Raw genomic sequence first — 27,203 nt, forward strand, 5'->3', positions numbered from 1 at the left:
ATTTGATAGTTTTATTCTGTTTAACATTTTTTAAAGGTATTTGTTTTATTTATTTATCTATTTCTTGTAATGTTTTTATTATTATATTTTATTGCTGTGGACTGATTATTTTTTAGCCTTAATCCTTGAACTTTTGTCATTTTTTCATTTTAATTAACTATATTGTATGTCAGTGTGCATTGGTCTCCCAGTTTTTATTTTTTTGGTCTCCCAGTTTTTATTTTTTTTTGTTTATTACGCTTATTTTTCAGTCAAAATGTCAAAGCACTTTGTATTTCATGTACCTGGATGAAAGGTGCTATATAAATAAAATTTGATTGATTTGATTGAGAACGTTAATGATTTAACAGACTTTTTGTGCCTTGTTTAGTTAAAAAATGTCGCTGATGATAACGAGCTGTTTTGCTAAATGGTCTAAATGAGTGTTTGTGGTCCAGGTGGCCCACGTGAAAGCAGAGCGCGACATCCTGGCGGAGGCCGACAACGAGTGGGTGGTGCGTCTTTACTACTCCTTCCAGGACCGCGACAGCCTCTACTTCGTCATGGACTACATCCCCGGAGGAGACATGATGAGCCTGCTCATCCGCATGGGCGTCTTCCCCGAACATCTGGCGCGCTTCTACGTGGCTGAGCTGACGCTAGCCATCGAGAGCGTGCACAAGATGGGTTTCATCCACCGGGACATCAAGCCAGACAACATCCTCATCGACCTGGACGGACACATCAAGCTCACCGACTTTGGTCTGTGCACAGGCTTCCGCTGGACGCACAACTCCAAGTACTACCAGAAAGGTGAGGCGGCTTTGTTCAGAGTTACCTGCAGGAGACCTTGATGCACGTTTACAGATCCTTAATATTACACCGTTTTAATGTGGTTCAGAGGATTTGGGACAATATGTACCAGTGGCGGCTGGTCAGTAGAGGGCGCTAGGGAGCCGCCCCCATCAAATCAAGAGATGAAAAATAAGATAAAAAACATGCTGTAAGATGCAAATAATTATTAAAATAAGTTATTATTTCAGTCTGTGGGTGACTGTCAATAGTAATTAAATGTTGTTTAGATATTTATTTGGTTATAAAATGTTTTTTATTTTATTTCCTTCTGGAAGTAAGGGGTGCCGGTCAAACAGAATCCAGAGTAAGCTCTCCAACAGCATGTGACCTGAGGATTTCTTTTAATTGGTTTGAATTAGATTCGTAAAGTCGTGTGCGTCCCAGAAACTCGGTTATCAGCAACGAATCTGCGATCAGTATCGTGACTCGTATGTTTTGTTTGTTTTTTTTTTATCTAATTTTTATGCTTGTTTTAAATAGGTTAAAATAACACTTGCTTTTGAAAATATTTGTTGATCAAATATCTGAAAGAAAGGAACGTTATATTTTCAAATGATATAAATTCCAGACAGAACAATGGAAATGTTAATGTTTTTCTTCTCTCTAATGTGCAAAATAAACTGAACCCAAACCAGGAAAAAAAAAACAATACAGAATAACAGTGGACTTGTTGAAATGTTAAACCCATACTTTATGTTCAGTTTTCTTTTTCCACTGCAGCAGAACTGAACTGCTTCACTAAAACTTATGATCAATAAGCCATTGTTGGATGGCTACATTTTTCAAAAAATAAAGGACCAAAATATTATTTTCCACTTTCCTTTTTCCCCATTGTACCAAGCTCGTACCTAACCGTGACTTCTATGTACCGTTACACCCCTATGTATGCCAAGGTAAATTGCGCCCCCCCAAAAACTTTTAGCTATGTTTTATTTCTGAACTTTTATTTAAAGCACTAGTTTAAATCTAAATTTTGATTGAACGTTGGTTTCCCATTTGGGCATAAAGTGCGTATCTCTCGGTCACCTGAGCATGATTTGTGTTTGTTCAGTGTTGTCTGAGTTTGCTCTAAGGCAGCGTTAACGGTCCGTTTCCTGCGTGGAGCATAACAACAACACTCTTCCTCTGTTTACAGGGAGTCATGTCAGACAAGACAGCATGGAACCCAGCGACTTCTGGGACGACGTGTCCAACTGTCGCTGTGGCGACCGGCTCATGACACTGGAGCAGCGCGCCAACCGCCAGCACCAGCGCTGCCTGGCTCACTCGCTGGTCGGAACGCCCAATTACATCGCACCTGAGGTTCTGCTGCGTAAAGGTGGGTGGAAATGAGGCGTATGACCACTGCAGAGTGGGTGGGGGGGGAGGTCAGGATGTCAGCAGACATCTAGCAGACATCCATACGGTCAAATAATCACAATGTTGACCAGGGAAAAACCTGTGTTATATTGTTTGCAGAAGTGGTGATGGGCACCGCTCAGTGGACCATCTTGGTCCCCTGCAGCGTGGTGTATCTAGCAGCATATCTACGAAGTTGTTTAGGACAATATTATGAAGTATAATGGTGTATAATTCACTAAAATGAATTATAGACTATATGTTCTCACTTGTTTTGAGTGGTGAACACTGATTTTTCTAGGTGATCATAAAAAGAAGAAAAAAACTTTCCATATTTCCTCTTTATCCTGTGCGTTAGTGTTAATTGTAGGAAGAGGATATTTAAAGTAAATTGCAAAGCTTTATCACAATTGAATCAAAACCTTCAGTGTCACAAATTTAACCAGAGCGTAATTTGTAGACAGCTATTTTAATTTATTTCATTGTTTCGGGTGAAATGCCAGAGGAAACTTTAGTCCTGCCTCTATGCCTTCATGAAGGATCGGTGCTCTGAGGCACAGAGCCAGCGGGAGAGAATAAAAAGTAGCAATGCTTGACTGTACGCCTAAATGGTTCACTTGTTAAATCCCCTGTGTTGTGTGCAGGCTACACCCAGCTGTGTGACTGGTGGAGTGTGGGGGTGATCCTGTTTGAGATGCTGGTGGGACAGCCCCCGTTCCTCGCCTCAACTCCTACTGAGACTCAGATCAAGGTTGGTATGGGTTTATATAACTGACTGACTGGTGTCATTTCTATACCGATGTGATCCAGATAAAATTAGCGCAACTGGCAAAAACTAGCCAAAGTCATTTCAGAGCTGACCGTGATGACACAACTTTTTTCATACTGTCATACATGACATGACTCCAGAAAGAAATGATGGTAGAGAAAATGGCAATGATTAAGAAAGAGACCAAACCTATAGGGGGGAACAAAAGAGATAAAAGAGAAATAAGCTGTCAGCAGAGAGTACACACAGTAGCACGTAAAACATATAACTGGGCACTAAACATGGGAAATATAAAACCTGTTAGCAGTGTCCCTAATAGTTGTATAAATCCTTCTGATGCGTAACTTTTTCTTTTTTCGGATGCAAACGTCAGCAGACTTCTCAGTGGCAGGCTGTGATGCAGCCTTCTCCTGTAGTTAAAAAAGAGAATACAAATAGTGTAAATGTCCCACTCAAGAAAGGTAACTAGAACTGTAGTCAGATTTCAATTAAATTTTATTTATACAGCGTCTACTACAACAGAAGTTGTCTCCAGGATCTTTCCAGAGACCCAGAACATGACCCCGAGCAATTATTACATAATCATAACAAACGATAAAACAGTAAAAGTTCCCCTAGTGGGAGAAAAACCTAAAGCCAAACAGTGGCAAGGAAAACTCTAGGAGGGAAGAAACCTGGACCAGGACCTGGATCATAAGGGGGGACCCTCCTGCCGGAGGCCCGATTTGATATCTCAGCTTTATCACGTCTTCAGTTCTGAACGGCCTCTGAGTTCCAGCGTTCTGCTTCTGTCCCTGCAGGTGATCAACTGGGAGAGCACGCTGCAGGTGCCGGCTCAGGTCAAGCTGAGCCCGGAGTCCGTGGACATCATCGGCCGGCTCTGCTGCTCCGCCGAGGAGCGCCTGGGTGCCAACGGCGCCGGGGAGATCAAGGCCCACCCCTTCTTCGCCCCGGTGGACTTCTCCAGCAACCTCCGGCAGCAGCCGGCGCCGTACCGGCCCAAGATCGCCCACCCCATGGACACGTCCAACTTCGACCCGGTGGAGGAGGAGGGCGGCCCGGGGGCCTGGAGCGACAGCGGGGACAGCACCCGGGCCCTGGACACGCTCTGCTCCCCGCACGGGAAGCACCCTGAGCACGCCTTCTACGAGTTCACCTTCCGCAGGTTCTTCGACGACAACGGCTGCCCCTTCCGCTACCCGAAGCCGCCGGAGGCCCACGGGGCGACGCAGAACATCGCCGGCGCCATGGGCCCGGACGAGGAGGAGGAGGGGCAGGAGGAAGAGGAGGAGGAAGAAGAAGAGGAGGATGAGGAGGAGGAGGAGGGAGAGCAGGGGGAGGGATGTGAGCCAGTGTACGTCTAGAGCTACACTCTGACAAGCTTCCTGAGCAGCTTGTGTGCGATACTGCCCGTCACTCGGCTCCGTCACTGCTCCTCTCAGGTGTAGGTGGACGTGCACAAGTGTCTGACATGTGGGATTACTGCGGGAGCAGGATGGACGAACATTGCCACCTTGTGTTATTGCTACGGCACTCACCAGCGACTTTTACATTTTAAACCTCCGATCCGGGACCAAGAAACGACTGAAAAGAGGCGGTTCATATTCTTGGGGATGCTAGGATGCCTGGTTTGATTTGAGCTCTGCTTCTGGTTCATCCAGGGGTTTGTTTCTTGTCCCATTCCTTCCACCCTTGGTCTTACAGATGACTGAAAAACCTCAACGGTGGCCTTCACGACACAGGAGCTACTTCCTGTTCCGCCTGGGGCTGCTTTACAGTCAAGTATTGAACACAGTGAGGTTAGGGTTGAACCAGTTTACCTGATGATCATGTCTCCTTCACAGCTGCTGCAAAATAAGCTACAAAGGCACATACATGCACGCACTCACACGCTTATTCATCACAGCTCGGAAAATGGTGTTAGACTTCAGGTCGATTTCAACGTCCATGCTCATCTTTTTGACACTTTTGGCTCTAATTAGAGTCGACAAAGAGATCCCTCTGATGTCGTCACCCACGCAGAAAAACCTGTCGTCACGTGTTGTGAGATAAAAACAAAGTGCCTTTTTTTTTCTCTTCTTCTCCTATTTTGCAGCGTCAAAGATATAGTTGCTTTCTTATGTATTTACACCTGCCTCATGTTGTGCCAACTGTAGTTCAGAGTAAGACTGAGTCTCCTACCTCAGAGGTAGCCGTTAGAAATACGTTTTTCTATTCTGACAATTTCAAGGCTCAGCTCTAAAGTCGTTTTTTTTTTTTTTAAATCATAAAGTCTCAGCGCTGACTTTGGAATTTTGCAAAAAAAATAAAAAAATCGATCAGATTTTTTTTCTGCACTGCAGCCTAAGTTTTATTACCATCAGCCATGTCACGATTATCCAGACATAGTGATATTTGTTTCTACAAAGTACAAGAAGAGTCAGAATAGGTGAAAACTGCTCTCGCATTCAAACTGTACTTTTTGTGTTAGCGCAACACAGGGTTTCTCTTTCTTTGTTCTTGTTAAGAGGAAAAACAAAACAACTAATGAGTACCATGAAATGCAATCTGATTTGACAAATCAGAGCCAGACCTGTACAGGCCTGAATCTGTCTGGGCAGATGAGGCTCCACTTCCACGCAGAAGGAACGCGGTCATTCACACACACATATTACACATCTACACACACATTATTCACAGAAATGCACAATTGTACAGCTGTTATGCAAAGATCATCCCGCAGTAGCACTGCGGCTTAAGCAGTCTCCACGAAAAACAAAGCAGCGTGTCCTTACAACAGCCAAACATGTGATAGTGTGACTATGTGCAATACAGAAATGACATATGTATATAGTTTTCTAAACACTTAATATCCTTTTGAAAGTTTAGTCCTGAAATGTGCAAATATATTGGTTTATATATGTATTTTCTCTTTTCAGTTACAACATGCTGCTTATTATTGTGATTAATATTATTTACATTATTACTATTATATTTGTTATTATTATTATTATTATTACCTGTTTTCTTTTGCTGCAGTCTAAAGAAGTGGAGGCTTAAGCGTGTTTGGGTTCTGAAAGTAACGAACTGTGTGCCTTCCTTACTGAATGTTGTAGTGCGAGTCGCCACTGGATGACGAGGAAGATGACTGTGATGGTGATGATGGCGTGTTAGGTGTTTGTAGAACTTTGCCGTGGGACTCCTGGCCCGCTGCAGCCCGGCTGGCCCTGACTGCAGCGGAGCAGAGGGGAGACGGGGGTGAGGGTTTCCACTTCAGACCGAGATGGAACACAGAAGACTAAATTAGGAGATGGCTTCAGGGAATGTTATTTTTGAAAAAAAAAAAAGGATGAATGGCTTTTCTCTATTTTTGAAAAAGATTAAAATTCAAAGAGCTTGGTACATTTTTTTTTAATTTATCCAAAATGACCACAAGTTAAAGTGTTGTTAAACTCTGTACTGTTGCTACAGAGCTGTGCCATGTTCTGTTCAGCACCTGACGTTTGTTACCATCTAATATCGTTTTTGCTTATTGACAATCAGCAAGCAGTAAAGACTCTGCCTGAGTTGAACTGAACCTTTCGGTCAAACTTAATACCAAACTATTCCAGCAGTATTTTGAATGTCACACATATTTATGTTATAGTCAGAACTGTAAAGTGGTTCTCTGGGTGATAGAAAATGCGTGGTTAAGATTGTGTTGACGTGTTGTGATGATGTTTTGATTTTATTTTATATTTTTTTCTGTAAATGTGCCATTTCTAACATGAGCAGCACTATATTAAGACCCTCTTCTTATTTTCAGCCCTTTTGTCTGTCATCATTCTTAATCTGGTTGGTTGTGGGGGGGGGGGGTCTGACAGAGCATGCTCTGTTTCGCATTTACACATGCTGTGTTTACGTGCAACATTCACTACTATTATTCTGGTCTGTAACTAATAAGCCAGCTCGTGAAAATTGATATGCATAAGATAAGGGAAAGTAGACAGAAATATACAACTTTTGAAATAAAACAATGACGTTGGTGGCTTTCCCTCCCTTTGAATCCCATGGAAACGCCCTACCACTGGTGTTTTTCTAAAACTCAGTCTTACTGTTGCCACAAATGGTTTTCGCAAAGGGAAACAGTTTTTTTCCACTGTTCAATGTTCCAACTCAGGTCTCATTCAGATATCTAAAGCTGCTTGTTCAATTTGATAGAAGGGGATTGTTTATTTTTACATTTCTTGTCACCGACTGGCAGATTTGTTGCATGGCTACACAATAGAGCTAACGTAATTACAATGTGAAATAACACGTTTCCTTCGTTAACCTGTCTGACGGTGGTTTAAACTGTTCCAAAGTCCGAGTGGTGCATGTAAACACAGCCGGTGTCTTGCCCATGAGCTGCAGAGATAAAGTTGGTCTTCTACAGACCAACCTCACTGAGTTTATTTAGATGATGGTGATTGCTCTGCCACTCTTCCTCATTCTGTTTGTCTTTCAGACAGTCTACATGTCTGACACATCCTTGCACTTCTCCAAGCCCATCAGTGACTGTTTTTTTTTTTCCAATTTGCTTTTACTTGGATGGGCATCTGTGTGAAAATACTTAAAAATGAGTGCCACAGCCAACCGTGTGAGTGCCACAAAGTGTATGAGGCGATTCCTGGATGTGTTTTCTGTTTCTTAGGTTAGAGAGTGATGACTGACAATCTTTATTATTGGACTTCACGTCCTCTGATCTGATTACCTGGCAAGACTTCTTTGTATGTCTTTTTCATTTTGTATTTTTACTCTAAGGAATCTCTGCTTTGCTCCTTCATGTATGATACAGTTCTTTATATTTATACAGATATACATATTTTTTGTATCTTTCCCTTTTTTCCAATTTCCCTTTTTCCAAGATTAAAAATCTATCAATACACAGTATTATAGAAGATGTGATGTGGACAGCTATCTTTTTTTTTTTACAGTCATGTATGAATTGAGAATTTGTCAAAAAAATGCTTTTACTGTCCTTGTGTGTAAATTGTATGTATAAATTAAATTAACCAACTTGGAATTGAGTGCATTCAAGTGTGAAAGAAACATTAGCAATTGCTATTTTAGGCATGCAATCTACATTTAAATAAAATATATGGTTATCCTATATGAATTAATCATATACAGTCCCTTAATATTTATGTGAACTTAACAGAGTAACTCATAAATCGGGTATAATTATCAAGAGCTTAATATTTTGAGTTTCACTGTCTAAAATGGTTCCTTAACTTTTATTATTTTTTTATACAGTTGGGGCCCAGATAATGAAAGAACCTTTTATAGTTTTGTTATTATACAATCCCATTAAGGATTGGAAATCAATGTGTATACTTTTAGCTTTAATATCAGATGTTTCACAAAAGTATGGCATTTAGCAGTTGGGAATTACAGCCATGTACAGCAGTACCTCCAGTACCTCCAGTTTTGGGTTGGAATTTGACAGCTGTTTCACTGGAACATGATTTAAGTGAAGAAAGACACAATCATTTGGCTGAAATAACATGAATTCATAAGAGAGATTGCAAAAAAAAAACGTAATTGTGATTAAATCAACATGTAACATCCCTTGGAAGAAGGCACCCCAACATCAAAAGGATAGGACAACACAATTATTTCCTTAAGTGAGGAAAAACCCCCTCATAAGATCAAAAGAAGTAAAAAATCATTGGGTACAGTAGGTGTATCGTCAACATATACATTCAAGACACATGTTCATGAAGTTAATGCAGAGGGTTTACAACAAGGTTAAATCGCTGGTAATTTTCAAGAACAGAAAAGGCAGAAGAGGATGGAGTGGAGTTGACGGCAACCAAGAAGTAACACCATGCTGTTGGATGGTTTGAAATTTACTTATCAGGGAGATTGCAATGTGTTCAAATGAAAAGTATCAAGTATCACTTCTAGCTACTTCAGTGTAACTAATGGTGTTCCTCAGGCATAGATCCTAGGACCCCTTTTGTGTATTGTAAACAGCAAAAATCTCCATCAGCAGGTGCCTTTTGCTCAATTTCATTTTTATGCTGATGACACTAAAGTACTGTGCTGCCTCTGCAACTAGTCAGGCCATACATCAGCTCCAACAAGCTTCTAAGGATGTTCAACACACCTTGTGTGGGTTGAAACTAGTCTTAAATGCCAAAATAACAAAACTGTACTTTTCAGGGTTCTGAAATCAAACTTGTTTCACAATACATATACTTGGGGATTTTGATTGACGACGAATTGAAATTGAGCTTTTTCTTAAAAATCAATTCATGCCTCTCTTTTGAAGCTAAAAAAAAACATGTCTCTGCTACATTTATGTCTTTGCTGCACTTTGGTCATATGATTTTTATTTCCAACCAATCTGTCTGATAATTCCAGTGCAAAATGTTAATGAGGTTTCTTCTGCACAGATGAGGGTCGGCTATGCATGTCCCGCAGGGTTCAGTGCAAGGGTGAATCTTCAGTGTATATAGCCGTTGGGAAAAAATATTAGAAACTACAACATACATTTTCATTGCTATGCTGATGATACGCAGCTGTATTTGAGTATGAAACCAGATGAAACAGAACCGTTAGCCAAACTTAAGGCATGTCTTAGGGACATCAAGGATTGGATGTCCACTAACTCCTTTGTTCAAAAATCTGATAAAATAAAGGTTATTGTTTTTGGTCCCAAACACTTTAGGAAGGGATTAGATGGTGTTGCAATGTTCTGTAATATCGCAAAGATTGGGCGCATCGTCTCCCAGAGTTATACAGGAAAACTAATTCAAGAGTTTCTAACTTCTAGAGATTACTGTAATGTATTATCAGCAGGATGTCCAAGTAATTCACTGGATAGACTCTCGCTGATCCAAAATGCAGCAGCGCGAGTGCTGACAGGAATCAACGAGAGACCACGTCTGTCCAGGGTTAGCCTTCCTTCATCGGTTCCCTGTAAAACTCAGAATCTAATTCAAAATTTTATTACTTGCATATAAAGTCCAAAACAGCTTAGCTCCGCAATATTTGCAAGACCTGATAGTACCGTTATGTTCCTAACAGAGCTCTACGGTCTCAGAGTGCAGGTTTACTCGTAGTTCCTAGAGGATCCAAATGTAGATTTGGAGGACGGGCGTTCTGCTATCAGGAACCGTTACTATGGAACCAACTTCCAATCTGGGTTAAGGAGGCTGACACCACCTCCACCTTTAAAACCAAACTTCAACCTTTTTGTTTAGTAAAGCCTATAGTTAGTGTAAACTAGTGTGTTAGGGCCAGTAGTCATAGCTGCAGCTACAGAACAAGACTATAATAGTTTGTCTCAAACCAGCTTCGTTGTAGATATGCTGCTTTAAAGCTACGCTGCAGGGGGTCACGATCCACTGAGCAGTGCCCCTCACCCTCCTTCTCTTTCCATCTCTAACCATCATTGTTGTCCATTGTTCTTGTAGTTTGTTGTGCTGGTCTGCCCCCCCCCCCCTTTGGTCTTCTGTATGTTGGCAGGCCAGAGCTTCAGGAGCTGCATCCTGACCTGCACCCCCTCCCCACCCACCACCTCAGTGTCTGCTGTCTGCATCTGTTTATATAGTCGTCTCCGTAGTTCATCAGATAGCATTGTATCGCTCACATGTACATAGAACTCTAAGTTCACCTGCTACTGAATAATGAATATGTATATATCTTGTCTTTTGAAACTTTGACAATGTATCTGTATCTCTCCTCTATCTGCTCTGCCCTGCTGGCCTTCGGCACGAGGACCACCCCCTTATGACCCAGGTCCTGGTCCAGGTTTCTTCCCTCCTAAAGGGGAGTTTTTACCTGTCAGTGTTTATGTAATGATTGCTCGAGGGTCATGTTCTGGGTCTCTGGAAAGCACAGAGAGACAACTTGTGTTGGAATAGATGCTATATAAATAAAATTGAATTTAATTGATTTATATGCATGCCTCTTCACAATGTTTGCATTCACTCAATACAGCCTGGAGCTTTGTGGTCCATGACTAATCTCAAAGCTTTTACTCACCACTTCACTTGTATGCTAGCGTCGGATGGTCTCCTTTGTCTTCCCATAGAATTAGACACTGGCATATACTTATTTACAAAGCTATTCTTGGTACTCTTCCATCCTATCTCCAGGCTTACATTCTTGGAAGTTAGAGTCTTTGCTTCCAAGGGTAATTTCTTTTAGCTGTTCCTAAAGTTCGAACTGAGCTGGGGGAAAAGGCATTTAAATATGCTGTTCCCTATGCTTGGAATCGGCTCCAACTTCACATCAACCTCAAGGATCTGATCTCATTACAGGTTTGGAAACACAATTTAAATATTCTATGTGCATCCATCTCTGGCTGTGGATGTTATGACAGATAACTGTCAGACACGATTACAATGACCGTTGAAACCTTTAAAGGTCTAATGAATGGTAATTTTAGCGCCTATATAGGCAGTTTATGATGATTTTTTGTGGTGCTTATGTACATATTTCTAGTTTATATAGTTGTTATATGTGTTTGTAACTCTTGTGCTCTTAACTGTTGCCTGTCTTGGTCAGGGACAAATGTTTTGAATCTCAATAGCTTCTTTCCCTGGTTAAATAAAGGTTAATAAATAATCCGTTGAGCAGCTGACCACTGGGGGCTAGCTCTAAAATTGAGTCAATTTCCATTGAGTTAAACATTTAAGTAAAAATAAACAAAACAGTTGAAAAAATTATTTGAATGACAGATTTATATAAAACAATATATTTATTCATAATATTTGGCATAAGCTTTTGATTGGCAGTCTGCTTAGCCAATGGCTAACAATTATCACTTCTGCAACCGTCATTGTCACAAAGCTTTGTGAAGAAATTGGCAGCTGGTACAAACCCAGCGAGGGCTAAATGGAAGCAATCACTTGTGATTTTGCCCGGAAAACTACATCAGAACAGAAATATACTGCTGCAAAGGTTTGCTGGCAGCAGCAGCATCTCCTTCAGCATGGAGGAGCTGGAGCAGCTGGTCGCCACGGTTACCGGTGATTGACAGGAGGTTCTGCACATCTGTAACAATGGTGCACGCATAAAGAAGAATATAGAGGTTTTAAAACCTATCTTGGTGGTCTTTTGAACAAAGTATGTCACATTTCAATTAGACCCTGATAATTTACGTCAACTTTTGAAAAAAATGCCTTACTTTATGCTCCCACTCATGAACACGCCACAAGGGGAAAACAACTTTTAAAGGGAAAGAAAAGGAAACTGAAATGTTTCAGTGTAACCTGCAAGGGTCCAAAAATTTGGAATGAGCTTGGTAGTGATATAAAAGAGTCTGGATCTCTCTCAATTTAAAAAAAAAAGACTAAAACAAAAATTGTTATTAAATTATGTCTCTTATTAAATTTTTTATGTACCAATACCTGATGTATTATTTTTATAAGAATATATTTGTACCTAGGAAATCTGAGGAGGTCTCAGGGTTTGTTTTTTTTTGTGTGTGTTTTTCTTATTTAGGTTATAAGGTTATTATACTGTGTGTATGTATTATATGTGTAATTTATAGTTGTTCTGCTGTGTGACTGGGCTACAGTAGCTTCTGGGGAGTCCCATTTTACAAACCTCGATTGATTATTATCTGTATTTGTGTTTTTTAATTATTTGTAAATAAACTATAAACTAAAAAAAAAAAACTAAAAAAACTTCATCCATTTTTGTTACTTTTAGTAGGCCTACTTGTACATAATTGATGTTTTTTTTTTGAGAGGTTGCTCAATTAAGGTACAACATAATTGGGTGGTTATGGTTGTATTTCTGCTCTTTATTCCAGGGACCTCATGGTTTTCCCCCTCCGCAGGAGGAGTTTAAAGCCCGTGTTGAGAGTTTGAGGACAGTTTTTGGGGGTTCATGGGGCGACGTCACCGGCCGGGGCGCGCAGCGCGGTCCCGCCGTGTCCCAGAATGCAGCGCGCTTGGCGCGTCATTGGAGAGGGACGACGATGGCGGCGGTCGGTGCAGCAGAAGTGATCACACAGCTGGAGAGCGCTGCCAAAGTTTTAATGGTGAGAGCCGCGTCGGTGTGTGGTGTCCGCGGCCGCCGCGGCGGCGCCGCGCCCCCAGGGCGGCCGTGCCGCCGCGGGCCGGGGCTCCGGGGCGGGTTGGTGGGCGGACATGTGTCCAGGTGGAGACGGGCATGGCGCAGCGCCCGGTGCTCCATCACCCCGGGGAGGGAAACATCACTTTAAACACCAAACTCCTCCATCTTTCCACTCCGCTATCCTCCATCCTCCCAGCACCAGCCAGCACCACCGGGCTGGAGCTCCAGCGATGCTGGAGTCTCCTCCTCCCAGCCCTGAACCCAAGTTTAGTTTAGTTTAGGGACGACGACATGTCCTCGCTGCCGGGGTCTCTGGAGCAGATGCAGGCTCGACACCCGTCCCTTGAAATACGGAATCTTTACTTAATTGGGAATTAAAAGTAGCGTTCCGTATTGAACCAATACAGACATATGTTGTTCTCTTATTTATTCATGTAATAATATACACGTGAAGGTCGGAAAATTTGAATATATTGAAAAACTTCATTCTTAGTAAATTCAACTAAAGGTGAAACAAATATATTATTTCCCACTATATTCAAAGTGAGATATTTCAAGCCTTTATTTGTTATAATTTTGGTGATTATGACTCCCAGTTTATGATAACACCAAATAAAAAATCTCAAAAAATTTGAATATTTTATTAAATCAATAAACAATTCAATCATCAAAATTGTAACAAATTAAGGTTTAACATATCTTGCTTTGCATGTAAGACTGTGAGACTATGTAATATATTAGTTTCACCTGTTAAGTTGAATTATTGAAATAAATTAACTTTTACACCATATTCTAATTTTCACCTTCACCTGTAGGCTATATTTATATAATTACTATAGGAGCAAAGGTATTTCAGTTGCTAGCATGGTTGGCTGTCTGTACAGTCATGCAAGTTCAATGCAATTAAAGCACTTTAGACTTTAAATCAAAGCTTTTTATTTTTTCACATAAAATAAATACATGTCTATGGAGTTTAGAAGTTTTGGGGATGTCCCTTTTTTTGGCGCCTGCAATGCTGAAATCAGGGCCCCTTACTTCTGAAAGGTGGCAACCCTAGTGCAGAGCGACCATGTGCATGTGGGGATAAACAGGCCAAAGCAGCATGTCTAGCTCTCTACCAGCTTTTCACTGGTGTTTCAATTAAACCTGGTCCTTTTGAAGATGACAAAGTTAATTTGGGACGAGGCAGGTAGAAGTGCGTCTCGTTTTAGTTAACTGCACGTGTCTTAAGCTGGGAGTTGTGTTACTGGGTCAGTCGATGTGCAAGCAAGTGTGGAAACTGTTTATGGAAACATATACTTGCCAAAACATGCTCTTTGTTTAATATGAGGCTGTTTGAAATCATATTGGAGGAGGTGGTTTGGGATTCGCATTTCTTTAAAACAGGACCATCCAAAAGTTTGGATACATCTTTTTAACAATAATATTTGTCATTGTCCCAAATATATTTGGGGAAAAAATGACAATAGCAAATATAGTGAGTTTTTTTTTATTATTACCTTGTAGTGACTGTAGTTAGTGTTTGTTTGCAGGTCCCCCTTTTTCTTTTTTTTCTTTTTTTTTTTACATTTGTCTCCAGCATTTGAAATGGAGCTTGATTTAGTCTGAGATATGCTCCTAAACTTACATTTTTGGACTGCCAGCACAAAACTCAAATTGATTTCAACTGAATTGCTGTTTTTCTTCTTTATTCTACCTACATTTCTGTGCAAGCTTAGGCAATAACAAAATGTAAAAATGCCCCACTATAAATGGAAATACATCAGAAGTAGAATCAAACACATAATATGAGCACAGGTAACTTGTACCAGCTGTAAAGTATGGTGGTGGAGGGGTTATGATTTGGGCCTGTTTTGTAGCCATGTGACAAAGGCTTCTTGCATCATTGAATTTACCGTGCATGCCTGTGTATACCAGCATATTCTACAATCAGACGTGAGCCCATCTGTCTGACAGCTAAAGCTTGGACAAAAGTGGGTCACACAACGGGACAGGCATTACCAGCATTCAAACAAATCTACAACATAATGACTGTAGTAGTGGACAAAGAAAAGGATCAGCGTATGCATTGCTTTTGGTAAATTGTGTTGTTGTTGTGTCACCACATTTTAAGACCTTCTAAAGTTACCATAGCAACCATGTGGATACACAGATCAGATTTCATCACATATATAACATAAAGGATGAGCTGGAAAGATCAGATTTACTGACAATAGGATACGAGCTTGGAGAGAGAACAGAGCGAAAGTGCAACACCAGTCTGAATGAATTAGCTACGCATGAATAGATGCACCGACGGACTGAAGCGCATCTGTCAGCAGCACACTTAACCTCCTAACACCCGAGCTCATGTTTGCTGCTTCATAATATACATATGTGTGTGTTTGTGTGTGTGTATGTATATATATATATATATATGTGTGTAAATGTATACACACACACTATTTCATATGTGTATTCATTCAGGCATCCATGTATAAAACAAAACAACAAAAAAAGTCTGATTTTTCCTTAACATCCAAGTCAAATGTGCTATTTCATGTCAGTTTATCAACAAATTATACATTTACCAATTGTGCGATTTAGGTGGAATAAACGTTAAGTGTTAAAGTTTACAGTTAAGCATCAGTGCTGCTTGTGTTAACTGACTGCCGTGCCCTGCTGACTGTATGTTGTCTTTCCTCTGATCATGATACATTATGTGGTTTGAAGTCGGTATGTGTGGTGAGCTCTCAAATGAAAAGGTCTTTTTTCTCTCTGCCGCCTTCAGTCGTAGAGCAGTGTTTACTCCAATTAGGGCTGGAATGTGAATTTCCTGCAGAGCAATATCGTGGAGACCTTCCTCCCTTAACATTTGTGTACTCTGCTTTCTCACTTTTATTCTTTGTGTATTCAGAGATGCCTTGCCTTTTATTATACTGGAATTTATTTTATTCTTTTATGTTGTTCTCTTCCTTTTAATTAATTAATCCGGTTTCTTCATTGGTTGTTATTGAGACTGTTAGATTTAAGGGGTTTTATGCTGAAATGGCACCAGAGTGATTTTTTTTTTAACCTCATCAAAAGAAAAATAATCCTCATTATATTCAACAGTTGTTTTATTATTTAGCTATAAACTTGTCAAGCAGTTTATCGACACTATTAGCTTGGGTCAGCGGGATAACTTATAAAACCAATATACAGGACTGTCTCAGAAAATTCGAATATTTTGATAAAGTTCTTTATTTTCTGTAATGCAATTTAAAAAAAAAAAAAAAAAATGTCATACATTCTGGATTCATTACAAATCAACTGAAATATTGCAAGCCTTTTATTATTTTAATATTGCTGATCATGGCTTACAGTTTAAGATTAAGATTCCCAGAATATTCAAATTTTTTGAGACAGGATATTTGAGTTTTCTTAAGCTGTAAGCCATGATCAGCAATATTTAAATAATAAAAGGCTTGCAATATTTCAGTTGATTTGTAATGAATCCAGAATGTATGACATTTTTGCATTACAGAAAATAAAGGACTTCATCACAATATTCTAATTTTCTGAGACAGTCCTGTATATTACACTTGTGAGCATATTCTGAGCACTATAATTGTAAGCATGTTATCTTTTCTATTGTATTGTCCAAATGAGGCAACGTACAACACTATTAAAGGGAACATTTTAAACTTCAACATTTTTCTTGGAATTTTTGGTTGTAAGTTAGTATTTTTGAAATTTCAATCTGAGAATTGATTTTTTTGATCATTGTTACCTTTTTTTTATTTTATTATATTTTTACTTAAAGCGCACATTTTGCTTGTTTACAGGCCCCACCGTCCATGGTCAGCACAGAACAGAGACAGCATGCTGAACACATCTTCCTCTCCTTCAGGAAGTCCAAATCCCCTTTTGCCATCTGCAAGCACATCTTGGGTAATTCTGGACTAAATCAGTGGTTCTCAACTCGTTTGGCTTAGGGACCCACCGTCACTCTGCACTGACAGGCTGTGACCCAAATTTTCAACTCATTATTTAATGAACAGATGTTTCAGTTTGAACTGCGGATTGTACAGAATTGAGTGATTTCATACACAAATGTGAAATAAAAAGTGCAACAATTGAGAAGTATTTCCAAAAAGACACAGAACTATGTAGCTTTATCTGAGGCAAAGGCCCACAACCCACTTAAACTGGGTCTGTGAGCCACTTTTGAGTCCCAACCTACTAATTGAGAATCACTGGACTAAGTCTTTTAACTTGCATGATCCTTTGAATGCTCACAGTGTTCAGAATAATTAATTTAACAAAAGAAGAAGCCACTTTTTCCTAGACAGAGGTATGTAGGGTTGTTGATATTACACATTGCTCAATGTAATGTAATTGTATTCATGCGTGTTGCTCCAACCTCTCTGGTTTGGTTAGGGTGAGGGTTAAACCATCAGGTGTCATGTCTGAGTAAAACTCAAACGTTTCACTGTCATCTGTCCCCATACCGACAAAATTCAGCTCTCTTTTGATAAGGTAAAAGTATTTTTCATACTTTTACCACTATCTTAACAAGAATCAATCTTGTTGTAAATTTTAAATGTGTCCAGAATGTCCTTGTGGCCCAACTTTTAAACGTTTTACTTCTTGATTTACAGTTTTAATTACATTCAAGGATATCTAATATTTCCACTCTTACGGTAAATAAATAAACTGTGTGCTTCGTACAAGGCTTTTATTGACTTGGTGTATGCGATCGTCTGGTGTGCTTCAATGAACCCAGTCTAATTTAATCCTGCAACAAATCCTTTGTTTATTAATATTTTTTTACATTTTTGCAACGGGCAGTGTTTGATGTTTATTATCAGTTAAAATAATATAGTTAATAGTGCATTTAATGTGTAAAAGCTGCTAAAAATCTTAAAATAAATAGAACTGGATGTTTTATTAGTCATTAATGTTTATGTTGGTTATCTAGGTCTAGGTTTAAAAAACCAAACATAAAAAAACCGAACTGTCAGACATCAGTTTCAGTTAAGCCAGCAACAAACAAAGAGGATGAACTTTCCTGGTAAACTTCTGCAACACACATTCCAGCTTTTTTTTTTTTTTCTTACACATTATTTCTTCTTTTCTCCCCCACCAGAGACCAGTAAGGTGGACTACGTGCTGTTCCAGGCGGCCACAGCCATCATGGAGGCTGTGGTACGGGAGTGGATACTGCTGGAGAAGACCAGCATCGAGTCGCTGCGGGCTTTCCTCCTCACCTACGTCTTACAGAGACCCAAGTAAGTGGGGAAAAGAGTCAAGAGCTTTGTAACGCTGGTGTTGGAGCCCCCACTTCATATCGTTTTGTTCTCAGTCAAAAATACATGACATTATACAAATATAATACATTATGGATACTAGACTATAACTGGCATCTTCATACAGTTGTAAAGCTAAAAACGAAAAACACTGATGTAAGAACATGCACTACCTGGGCAAAGTCACCCCTCGGATTTAAGTAAGCAAATGGATACAAGCCTTGCAAAAAGAAAGTATCGTCATGAGAAGTTCTTCAACCCAAACTCGTGCAGTGAAACAGCTCCTTATTCCTCAACAACAATATTAGAAAACGCATCCTGTGATCATGGAAAAGAAAAGGAGCTACTCTGTTTCAGAAGGGTAAAACTATTCATTCTTATGAAGCAAAATAACTTGGGTCATTACTTAAATTAATAAAATTAGGTCAAAGAGTCAATGCGTTATGAAAACCTGGTAGGACAGTGGTGTGTGTGTGTGTGTGTGTGTGTGTGTGTGTGTGTGTGTGTGTGTGTGTGTGTGTGGTACCGTTTCTCTGCATTCTGTGAAAGGCTCCTGCATATGAACATTTTATCAGAAAAAAGACAGATTTGTTTTTTTATCTTTAATTCAGCGAGTCAGTCATTCATATTTTGAGATGTAAAACTTTAGTCCGGCACATTGCACAAAGAATCTTTGTTGTTTTTGCATAAGTGATGCTGATTCCATTTGAGATTATATTTTTTCTAACAAGAGGCTTGAAATGTCCACCTACAGCCCGCCTGAAACTTTTAATTGTGCTTGTTATGCAATTTATTCAATATTGCTTTATGTTTTTATGAGATGCATTTCCTCCCTCTAATTCTTTCAAATCTAATCTTGGAGTGATGTTACACATTGCACTACACCATAAGACACTCAGTTTCTGTTTAGTTTTATTGCAATAGACGGTGTAATGAAAAAGGGTAAAATAGTAATGTTTTCATCAAGTGTTCATTCAGGGAATTGTTTGATCTCTCCATCTTTCTTATCTCCAGCTTTTCTCCATCTACAGTGCTTTGGTCATCTGTAATGGTGCGGTATAAATAAAAATAATTTGATTAATAATTTGATTTAATCCATAGAATAGCTCTCCATGAGCAATCTGAAACAACATTGACATTTCCCCAGTTGTTCTTGGTCTACATACTTATTGCACTTCATCAGGACAACAAACTATTTGTGCAATAACTTCATGTTCTGTGCAGTCTGCAGAAGTATGTCCGAGAGCAGATCCTGCTGGCCGTGGCCGTCATCGTGAAGAGAGGATCTCTGGACAAAAGTATCAGCTGTAAAAGCGTCTTTCATGAGGTCGGACAGCTCATCAGCAGCGGGAACCCAACAGTGGTGAGAAACCTGTGCCTGAATCATAGATGTGCAGCTTTGTGTGTTACTTTACTGAGCTTTCTAAAATGTGACGGTAGGAAATTCTTGCTTAAATAGGTTCAGGGTATTGATTGATTGTGTGATCTGACATGATACATACATTAAAAACTGTAATATCTCACCTAAACAAAACCAAAAATCTTTCTTGTTCATATACACCACCCTTGTCTTAGTGCGGCTGTGCAAGTCTTTTATTAATCCAGTAGATGGCAGTACAATATTTGTCTCCAGAACCAATTCCCACATATGGAAAGGCCAACTCTGCTTTGTGGAGGACTGGAAGTGCAGTTTAGATTTCATGTGAAGTCCCCTCTCTTGCACCAGCTGAAATCTGTAGATTGTCATGTCCTAAATGACATTTATAAAGCCTCGTCTTACTTGTAAGATATTGAAAAGAATAGAGACTTAAATATTTTTCTGAATGTACTATAACAGTCTGTTTCAGAGAAATGTAAGTTAGAAGGGAAAAACCCAGATATTTTGTGGAAACAATGGAAATAAACTATTGCTAAATTAATGGTTACAAGGGATCAATAACTGCTCAGTGATTATTTAGAATTCTTAATATATATTTTATTCCTTTTAGAAACTAGTATGCTTGAATGAGATCATTCGTTTTTTTTTAATTATAATTTGTCCTTTTTATGAATACTGTTGTTTTTTTTTTCTCAAGTAATTCATAAAAAAATTAATTATTTTATAAACCGGACATGGAAGACGTACAGTTTTCCTGTGGTTATGTGTTCTTTCGTTCTCTCTCTTTTTTTTTACGTTAATTTTTTTAGGCAACAGCCGTGTCCCATGTCACCACAACAATTCATACTCACATCTGCTGCAGATGTTGAAAAACGTGATAGTTATAATATCACAATATAACAGTGGGTTATAGAACAATCAGTTATATTAAAAATGCAGTATGGTGTTTCATTTTGAGATATTTAATTGCATAGCCTTTTTTATTAACTGGGAAAAACATGATGACCTCTTACACCAGCTGAATATATCATCTGCACGAGTACCCGCACTATTGTATGTCCTAATGAAGTTGCACTTTTCCTCAGGATAGTTTTAACATACAAATGAACTTCATCTTACAAATCCAAATTAAAATCAGAGCAGAACCAGAACTTGTTTGCTTTTTTACAAAGTTTTTAAAAATCTTGTTTAGTTGGTGCAGATGCTGTAAAAGCCAAATTAGGAACTGCAGCTAGCTGAGATAAAACCACAAGTGACAAGTTTGAGATTGCTTTTCTTTTAGTTACGTTATTATACGAATATCCACATTGCTCTGAACAGCTGATCAGAAACTTAATTGACCCACTTCCACTGTGCATGTCTGTCTCTTTTCAGTTTAGACTTGCGTACCATTGAAGGTGATGTGTAAATAGTGTTATTTGGTCAAACTTTGTCAGATTTCCATTGCAGTGCATGTCTGGAAGGGGTTTATTTAAATACATAAATCTAGTGGGGAATCAGGCACTTAAGGAACATTCAACATGTTCTCTTCATACATAACCAGATAAGTTTGAACTGTCTACTATAAACATATTTTAAACGTGTTAACACAGATGTCGTTATGTACCACTGAAAATGCTGTGTAGCATCCAGATGTTCCCAGATATACGGTACATCTTACCCACCCCCGGGTTGATTGTCTTATTTATGTTTGTGACTAGTTGATTGATGTGTTCCTGATAACCAATGAGGTTTGGCCAGTTTTTCCCATCTGATTAGTAATCCATGAATGGACTGAATTGCAGTTCTTCAAAAAATATTGTTTCATACCAACAATATACGCCACAAAATGTCAATTACACTGCTTTGGCTAAAACCTGGTGGGTTTTGTTTTGGAGCCCTGCAGTGTGATCACTGATTGGAGGAATTTCCTCTGTGACTTTGGAAAATTATTGCAAACTAATCTCCTAAAGTGACGGAGGAAAAAAGTTTTTCACAAAGGTTTGATCTCCTTAAAACTTCATCAAGCTGGTGCATTGAAAGGTTATTGTTCCTGCAATTTCTTTTGTTGGATTTGGCTCAAAATACAGGCCAACAATTTTTTTTATCAGACACAATCAAAAACCAAGCTGCATTCACAAATGTTGATGAAATGTGACTGCAGTTTTCTCAGTGCACCATACAATTGAAACTTTTCTAGAGTCAGGTACGGTCCGTGTTTTTTGGTCATCCCAGTTGTTTCATATACCGGTACATATATTAGTCTCTGGGTAGGACGTTGTGTGTATGGGGCTCTTTGTGCTGAGGTGTGCATGTCTGGAGGTGTTTCTTTTTCCCCTCCTCTTTCCTGGTGTTTCGTATACAGTAATCCCTTGCTATAACGCAGTTCACCTTTCACGTCTCGCTGCTTCACGGATTTGCATTGTGCATCGTGTTCTACGTTCTGATTGGCTAAACAGTCTCCCCGCTTCTTCACTTCAATGTGTCAATAACGTTGGTCGCTTAGCAACAAGCTGAGAACGACCAATGAGCTTCAAGCTCAAGAACGGGACCCTTTGATGAATCGTTCATTACAGTTCTCAAGTATAATCGATAATATGATCTAATCTTTTTGCCCAGAAGAAAAAAGAGCGACAAAAACTACCCATAACTATGTTCTTCTCTCGAAAAAACACACCTGCGGCGCGGCTTTAGAAGAAAAAGACGCTACAGAGCGAGTCAGGATGCAGCGGCATCAGAAGAGCAGAGAAATACGCGCCAGTCACAATACTACTGTACTTATTGTATTTTTTTTCATAATCATTTTTCATTTTCTTCTGTTCAAATCCAATTTCTTGGGTCGCGGTGGGGTGGTGCTGATCTCCGCAATTTGAAGCCTTGTATAATAATTGTGAAGAAAAAAAAAATAAGAGGTTGCTACTCTTGGATTTCACCTATCACGGGTTCTTTTTGGAACGTGACCCCCGCAAAAAACCAGGGATTACTGTATTTGCTTGTGCCGGGACGCTGGCTCAATGACAAATAAAGAATCGTGCAATCTTGTCGTTCCTAACCACACGATCATCATCTCCTCTGCAGCAAACGCTGGCCTGCTCCATCCTGACCGCGCTGCTCAGCGAGTTCTCCAGCTCCAGTAAGACCAGCAGCATCGGCCTCAGCATGGAGTTCCACGGCAACTGCAAGCGCCTGTTCCAGGTTTGTTTCTGTGTATTGAACGGCTGGTCCTGGCTGTTCCTCCCTCTTTAGTCGCGTCTGAAGCTGATGTCATATTGTCCCCCAGGAGGAAGGCCTGCGTCAGATCTTCATGTTGACCATGGAGGTACTGCAGGAGTTCAGCCGCCAAGAAAACCTTAACGCCCAGATGTCCTGTGTCTTCCAGCGATACCTGGCTCTGGCCAACCACGTCCTCAGCTGGAACTTTTTGCCTCCCAATCATATCCTTTTGTCTTTATTGCCTTTTCAAAATTAGTCATATGAGAGTTTTCTTAATACTTTAATATGGTGTTTTTGTTTTGTTTACCAAAGACTCGAAACCCCAGGTTTCTGATGAGTAAAAAAAAACAAATCAGAAACATATATTAACTACTCTAAATAATAAGTCCAGATCAAGGCACACGGTTTCATCTTAGAATAACAGAGTTACGTTCAGGATTTAAAAATGAAAAGTCCTCCTAAAGCTTGAATTATGGTTCTGCGTCAAATCGACGCCGTGCACACACCGTTGCCGTGACGCCGTCGTGAACCCTTCGGACTTCTCCATTTTGTCGCGGTGCAGTACCCCCCGTGACCGCTAATTCGCGATCTTTTCCTGAATGGTTTATCCGACTTTTTCCGGTCACAGTGAATCAAAGAGATAAGGACAACTATTGTGCAAAAAAACAAAACAAAAAAAAATCACACATACACGAAGAAAAGAGCGCTGAAAGTTCACGACTGCTTCAAACCGGAAACCGGAAATGCGTTGCTACCAAGCGAACCAATCACAGCCCTCTCCGTCTGCGTGTGGTCTGCGTCGCCTCAACGCGTAGTTACAATTTTCAGGAGGTGCGCGTCAGTGACGGAGTGTGGTCCGCGTCGACGCGTAGCACACTCCGTAGGCACGGCGTCGTTTTGACGCAGAACCATAACTCAGCCTTTAGAATAACAGAGTTGCGTTCAGGATTTAAAAATGAAAAGTCCTCCTAAGTTTATGTATTCTGCATTGTCCATTTTAATGGCCAACACATCCATCTCTATTTTTGTGTGTCTCTACAAGTATGTGATCTGTCGGTGAATTTTACTTTGTAGTTCATCTCTTATGCACACATCCTATGATATATTTGCAGTTGGTGGAATTGTTGAGCAAACTTCATCACTTAGTGTGTCGGTGCTGTGTGTGTGTGCGCGGGCCGGGCCGCCAGGCTCATTACAGCTTAAACCCCGACAGCCTGGCATCCTCTCTGTCGGTCTGAGGGGATCTGGAGTGGCGCTTGCTGCTATCCGGAGCCATGTATCATTTTCAAAGAGGTGTCTGTGTGTCCATCCCTGTATCATTCCAACAGCAACACCACCCGTGCCTTGGCTTGTTGAGGCTCCCCTTGGTATGCCTGGCACGCTCACTTCAGTACGTGTGTGTTCTCAAAGATGCGCTTTTAAGTCTAAGAGTAGTAGTCCTCAGTTTTTAGACGGCGGTTTAATTTTGTTTTAGTGTCTCTATATGAAGCCAAGGAGGAGTATGAAGAAGTTTATGGCTCGGTTTGTGATATAAAATACTAAACAAGATTATTGTGCTTAAATTGAACATTTAATTCCCTCTGCAGTGGCATAATCTTTCCTGTAATATGTCAGGTTGAATGTGGCCATTAAGAGAAATAAGTTTCAAGAGCATATTGGAGCGGGGAGATATTTTTGATAAAGTTCTTGGACTTTTCAGGTATTTGTCAGTGGATCAGAAAGCCAGACTTCTCCCCAGAGGCCATGAAGAGATGTGTGGTCTCCGAAAATGTACAATGTCATCTCTGCTCACCCATAATGCCTCATTTTATCTCCTTATCAATAAGATGAACACATAATGTTTCTGGCAAACCGCAGCCAGAGCATTTCACTTAATAGAAATGTACCTTAACTGTAATTAATACTTATTAGAAAGCACACTTCAAAGTACATAGACTAATTTCAAAGTTTACATTGGTTCATAGCATTTAAAGGATTTATTTAGGGGTGAGTGCGACCTGAAGTACATCATAAAATCATCAACGAAGCTTAGATGACTGAAGCAAAGATAACTTTGTAATCATTCATCTTGGAGCTAGTTTTATACAAATAGAGCCGTCGTTCTTTTGTTACTTGATGTTGAGTTGTCATAAATGCGGATCGCTCTCTTGGCCCATAAAAATAGCTCGTGACTTCTAAGATCAAGTGGCGTTCTCCTTGAAATTTGGTGTGCGTGTGAAGTCTTCAAGTATTTGAGCTGTTGTTGAAATGGAGAACTGGATTGATGAAGACCAGAGGGAGGCCTGACTGAGTGGCCGCTTGTCTGCGAGTGTCACAACAAGCCCGTGCTGGTGGGATGTGACGTGAACGTATAGCAGCAAGGGTATCAGGAGAGGGGGGCCTATTTTTAATTGCGTGGCCTGACCGGAGCTACCTCTAACACAAACACGCACACTCTTTAACCAGCTCAAAAGATTCCTTTAAAAAGAAAAGGCCTCCCTCCCTTCCTGAGCCGAGCAGCGTTCAGGTCATCTGTTATTGCCGGCATCTGAACACTGTCTAGTGGAGACACACTCCCCAGTCATCTCTACGACATCGTGTCATTCCACACTTGGCTTGCCTGCGGCCGGGGTCGCGGTCAGGCCTCGAGACTGTGGCGGCAGTCAGGTGCTGTAAATGGCTCTGGGAGCTGACGGATACCCAGCTGCCTCTGTGATCCTGCCTCTGTATGTGGCTCCTCCTTATGTTGTTTAGATGTCGTCGGTATGCAGTGGAATCTGTCATTTGTGTTTGTGCTATAAATGGTGCTTTGTTGTACAGCAGTCTGCCGCATTGCTCTCACTCCTTCACGACAGAGGAATGTGTGGATTTCACTGCCTCGGCGCTCTTGAAGTAAAGTTGTTTCACATGAAACCATAGCCTCGGCTTCAACCTCGGCTCAAGTGCTGTTTCTTTACTTTATTTCTTGCTCGGAAAGTAACTTGCAAAAAATGTTTTTTTTTTGTTTAAAATTTTTTAAATGTCTGCTTTTTTTGTTTGTGTAATTTATTTTAATAAAAATGACACCCTATGATTCAAAGGTTTTTAGAACCAGACGCTTACAGGACTGTCTCAGAAAATTAGAATATTGTGATAAAGTTCTTCATTTTCTGTAATGCAATTAAAAAAACAAAAATGTCATACATTCTGGATTCATTACAAATCAACTGAAATATTTCAAGCCTTTTATTATTTTAATATTGCTGATTATTGCTCACATTTTAAGATTAAGATTCCCAGAATATTCAAATTTTTTGAGATAGGATATTTGAGTTTTCTTAAGCTGTAAGCCATGATCAGCAATATTAAAATAATAAAAGGCTTGCAATATTTCAGTTGATTTGTAATGAATCCAGAATGTATGACAGTTTTGCATTACAGAAAATAAAGGACTTTATCACAATATTCTAATTTTCTGAGACAGTCCTGTATAAATAGTTTTCTGTAAGATAGTCTCGCAGCATTGTGGTCCAGCCATCTTCACCTCAGATATTAATTGAGGTTTGAAGGCATTTTAAGTAGATTTGTAGTGTGCTTGGGATCATTTTCCTGTCCCAACCCAAGTCCGGGTAGTATTGCAGTATTCGTATTGCATAGCCTCACACCTGACTCTAACTTCTTGGCATACGGAGGAGTTCATGGTCGACTTGAATCAAGTCCAAATTATTAGACCTACATTGTGTGCATTGCGTGCATGGGTGCTTCTCCAAATGTGGCTCTGCACGATATTGCCACTTTGATCTTTTCTGTCGGCGGGACATTGTCTGAAGAAAGTTTGGTGGTTTGTCAGATGCTACTTCACAAACCTCATACTACCATGTTCTTCTTGGAGATGAGACTTTCTCCTGACAATTATTACGACAACATATTACATGGTCAGTATTTTTATGTTTGTCCTCTTCTGAACCTTAACATTTAACATGTTAACTGAGGCTCGTAGAGTCTCAACAGGAGCTCTTTTTAAGTGTTATTTCTTTACTCCATATGTCTCTGTATATTTATGTATGTATTTATTTTTAGCGTTTTCTCTGGGCAGTGAGCAGTCGGACCTTGGGGGGAACTTGATGATAACCGTCTTTGATGTTTTCCACTTGTGATTAATTATTTTTAATATATAATGACGGACTTGGAAATGGGCTAAATGCCCTTGTGAAGTTGATGGGCAGCAACAGGTGCTTCTCTGAAAGCATTGATGATGTCTTTCCTCCTCAGCATTTTATTACACACTTAAATGCTTTAAAACAGCAGATTTGATAAAACTTGGGTTGGAAATTGGTTGTAATAATCTCATTCTGAGCTCATTGTAAAACCTGTAAGGTAAGGGCCAGATCTATGTTTTAATTTTCACAAGTAAAGCCTTAGAATTGAA

At 39.9% G+C, this 27,203-nt stretch overlaps 2 protein-coding genes across 2 annotated transcripts in view; both read left to right on the forward strand.

The window, feature by feature from the left end:
* lats2 (large tumor suppressor kinase 2) overlaps nucleotides 1-8,038 on the forward strand; it is a 34,586-nt gene extending 26,548 nt beyond the window's left edge. The window contains exons 6-9 of the mRNA XM_061723323.1: nucleotides 438-792; nucleotides 1,970-2,152; nucleotides 2,817-2,923; nucleotides 3,742-8,038. Of these exons, the coding sequence (XP_061579307.1) occupies nucleotides 438-792; nucleotides 1,970-2,152; nucleotides 2,817-2,923; nucleotides 3,742-4,305 (1,209 nt within the window). The 3' untranslated portion in view covers nucleotides 4,306-8,038. The remainder of the gene's footprint in view (nucleotides 1-437; nucleotides 793-1,969; nucleotides 2,153-2,816; nucleotides 2,924-3,741) is intronic.
* A 3,847-nt stretch (nucleotides 8,039-11,885) lies between these two features.
* Nucleotides 11,886-27,203, forward strand: part of xpo4 (exportin 4) — a 73,278-nt gene continuing 57,960 nt past the window's right edge. The window contains exons 1-7 of the mRNA XM_061722883.1: nucleotides 11,886-11,915; nucleotides 12,711-12,941; nucleotides 16,783-16,888; nucleotides 18,087-18,228; nucleotides 19,471-19,609; nucleotides 22,682-22,798; nucleotides 22,884-23,036. Coding sequence (XP_061578867.1) covers nucleotides 11,886-11,915; nucleotides 12,711-12,941; nucleotides 16,783-16,888; nucleotides 18,087-18,228; nucleotides 19,471-19,609; nucleotides 22,682-22,798; nucleotides 22,884-23,036 — 918 coding nt within the window. The remainder of the gene's footprint in view (nucleotides 11,916-12,710; nucleotides 12,942-16,782; nucleotides 16,889-18,086; nucleotides 18,229-19,470; nucleotides 19,610-22,681; nucleotides 22,799-22,883; nucleotides 23,037-27,203) is intronic.

The sequence above is a fragment of the Cololabis saira genome, chromosome 6 (genome assembly GCF_033807715.1).
Source record: "Cololabis saira isolate AMF1-May2022 chromosome 6, fColSai1.1, whole genome shotgun sequence".
Taxonomy (NCBI): domain Eukaryota; kingdom Metazoa; phylum Chordata; class Actinopteri; order Beloniformes; family Belonidae; genus Cololabis; species Cololabis saira.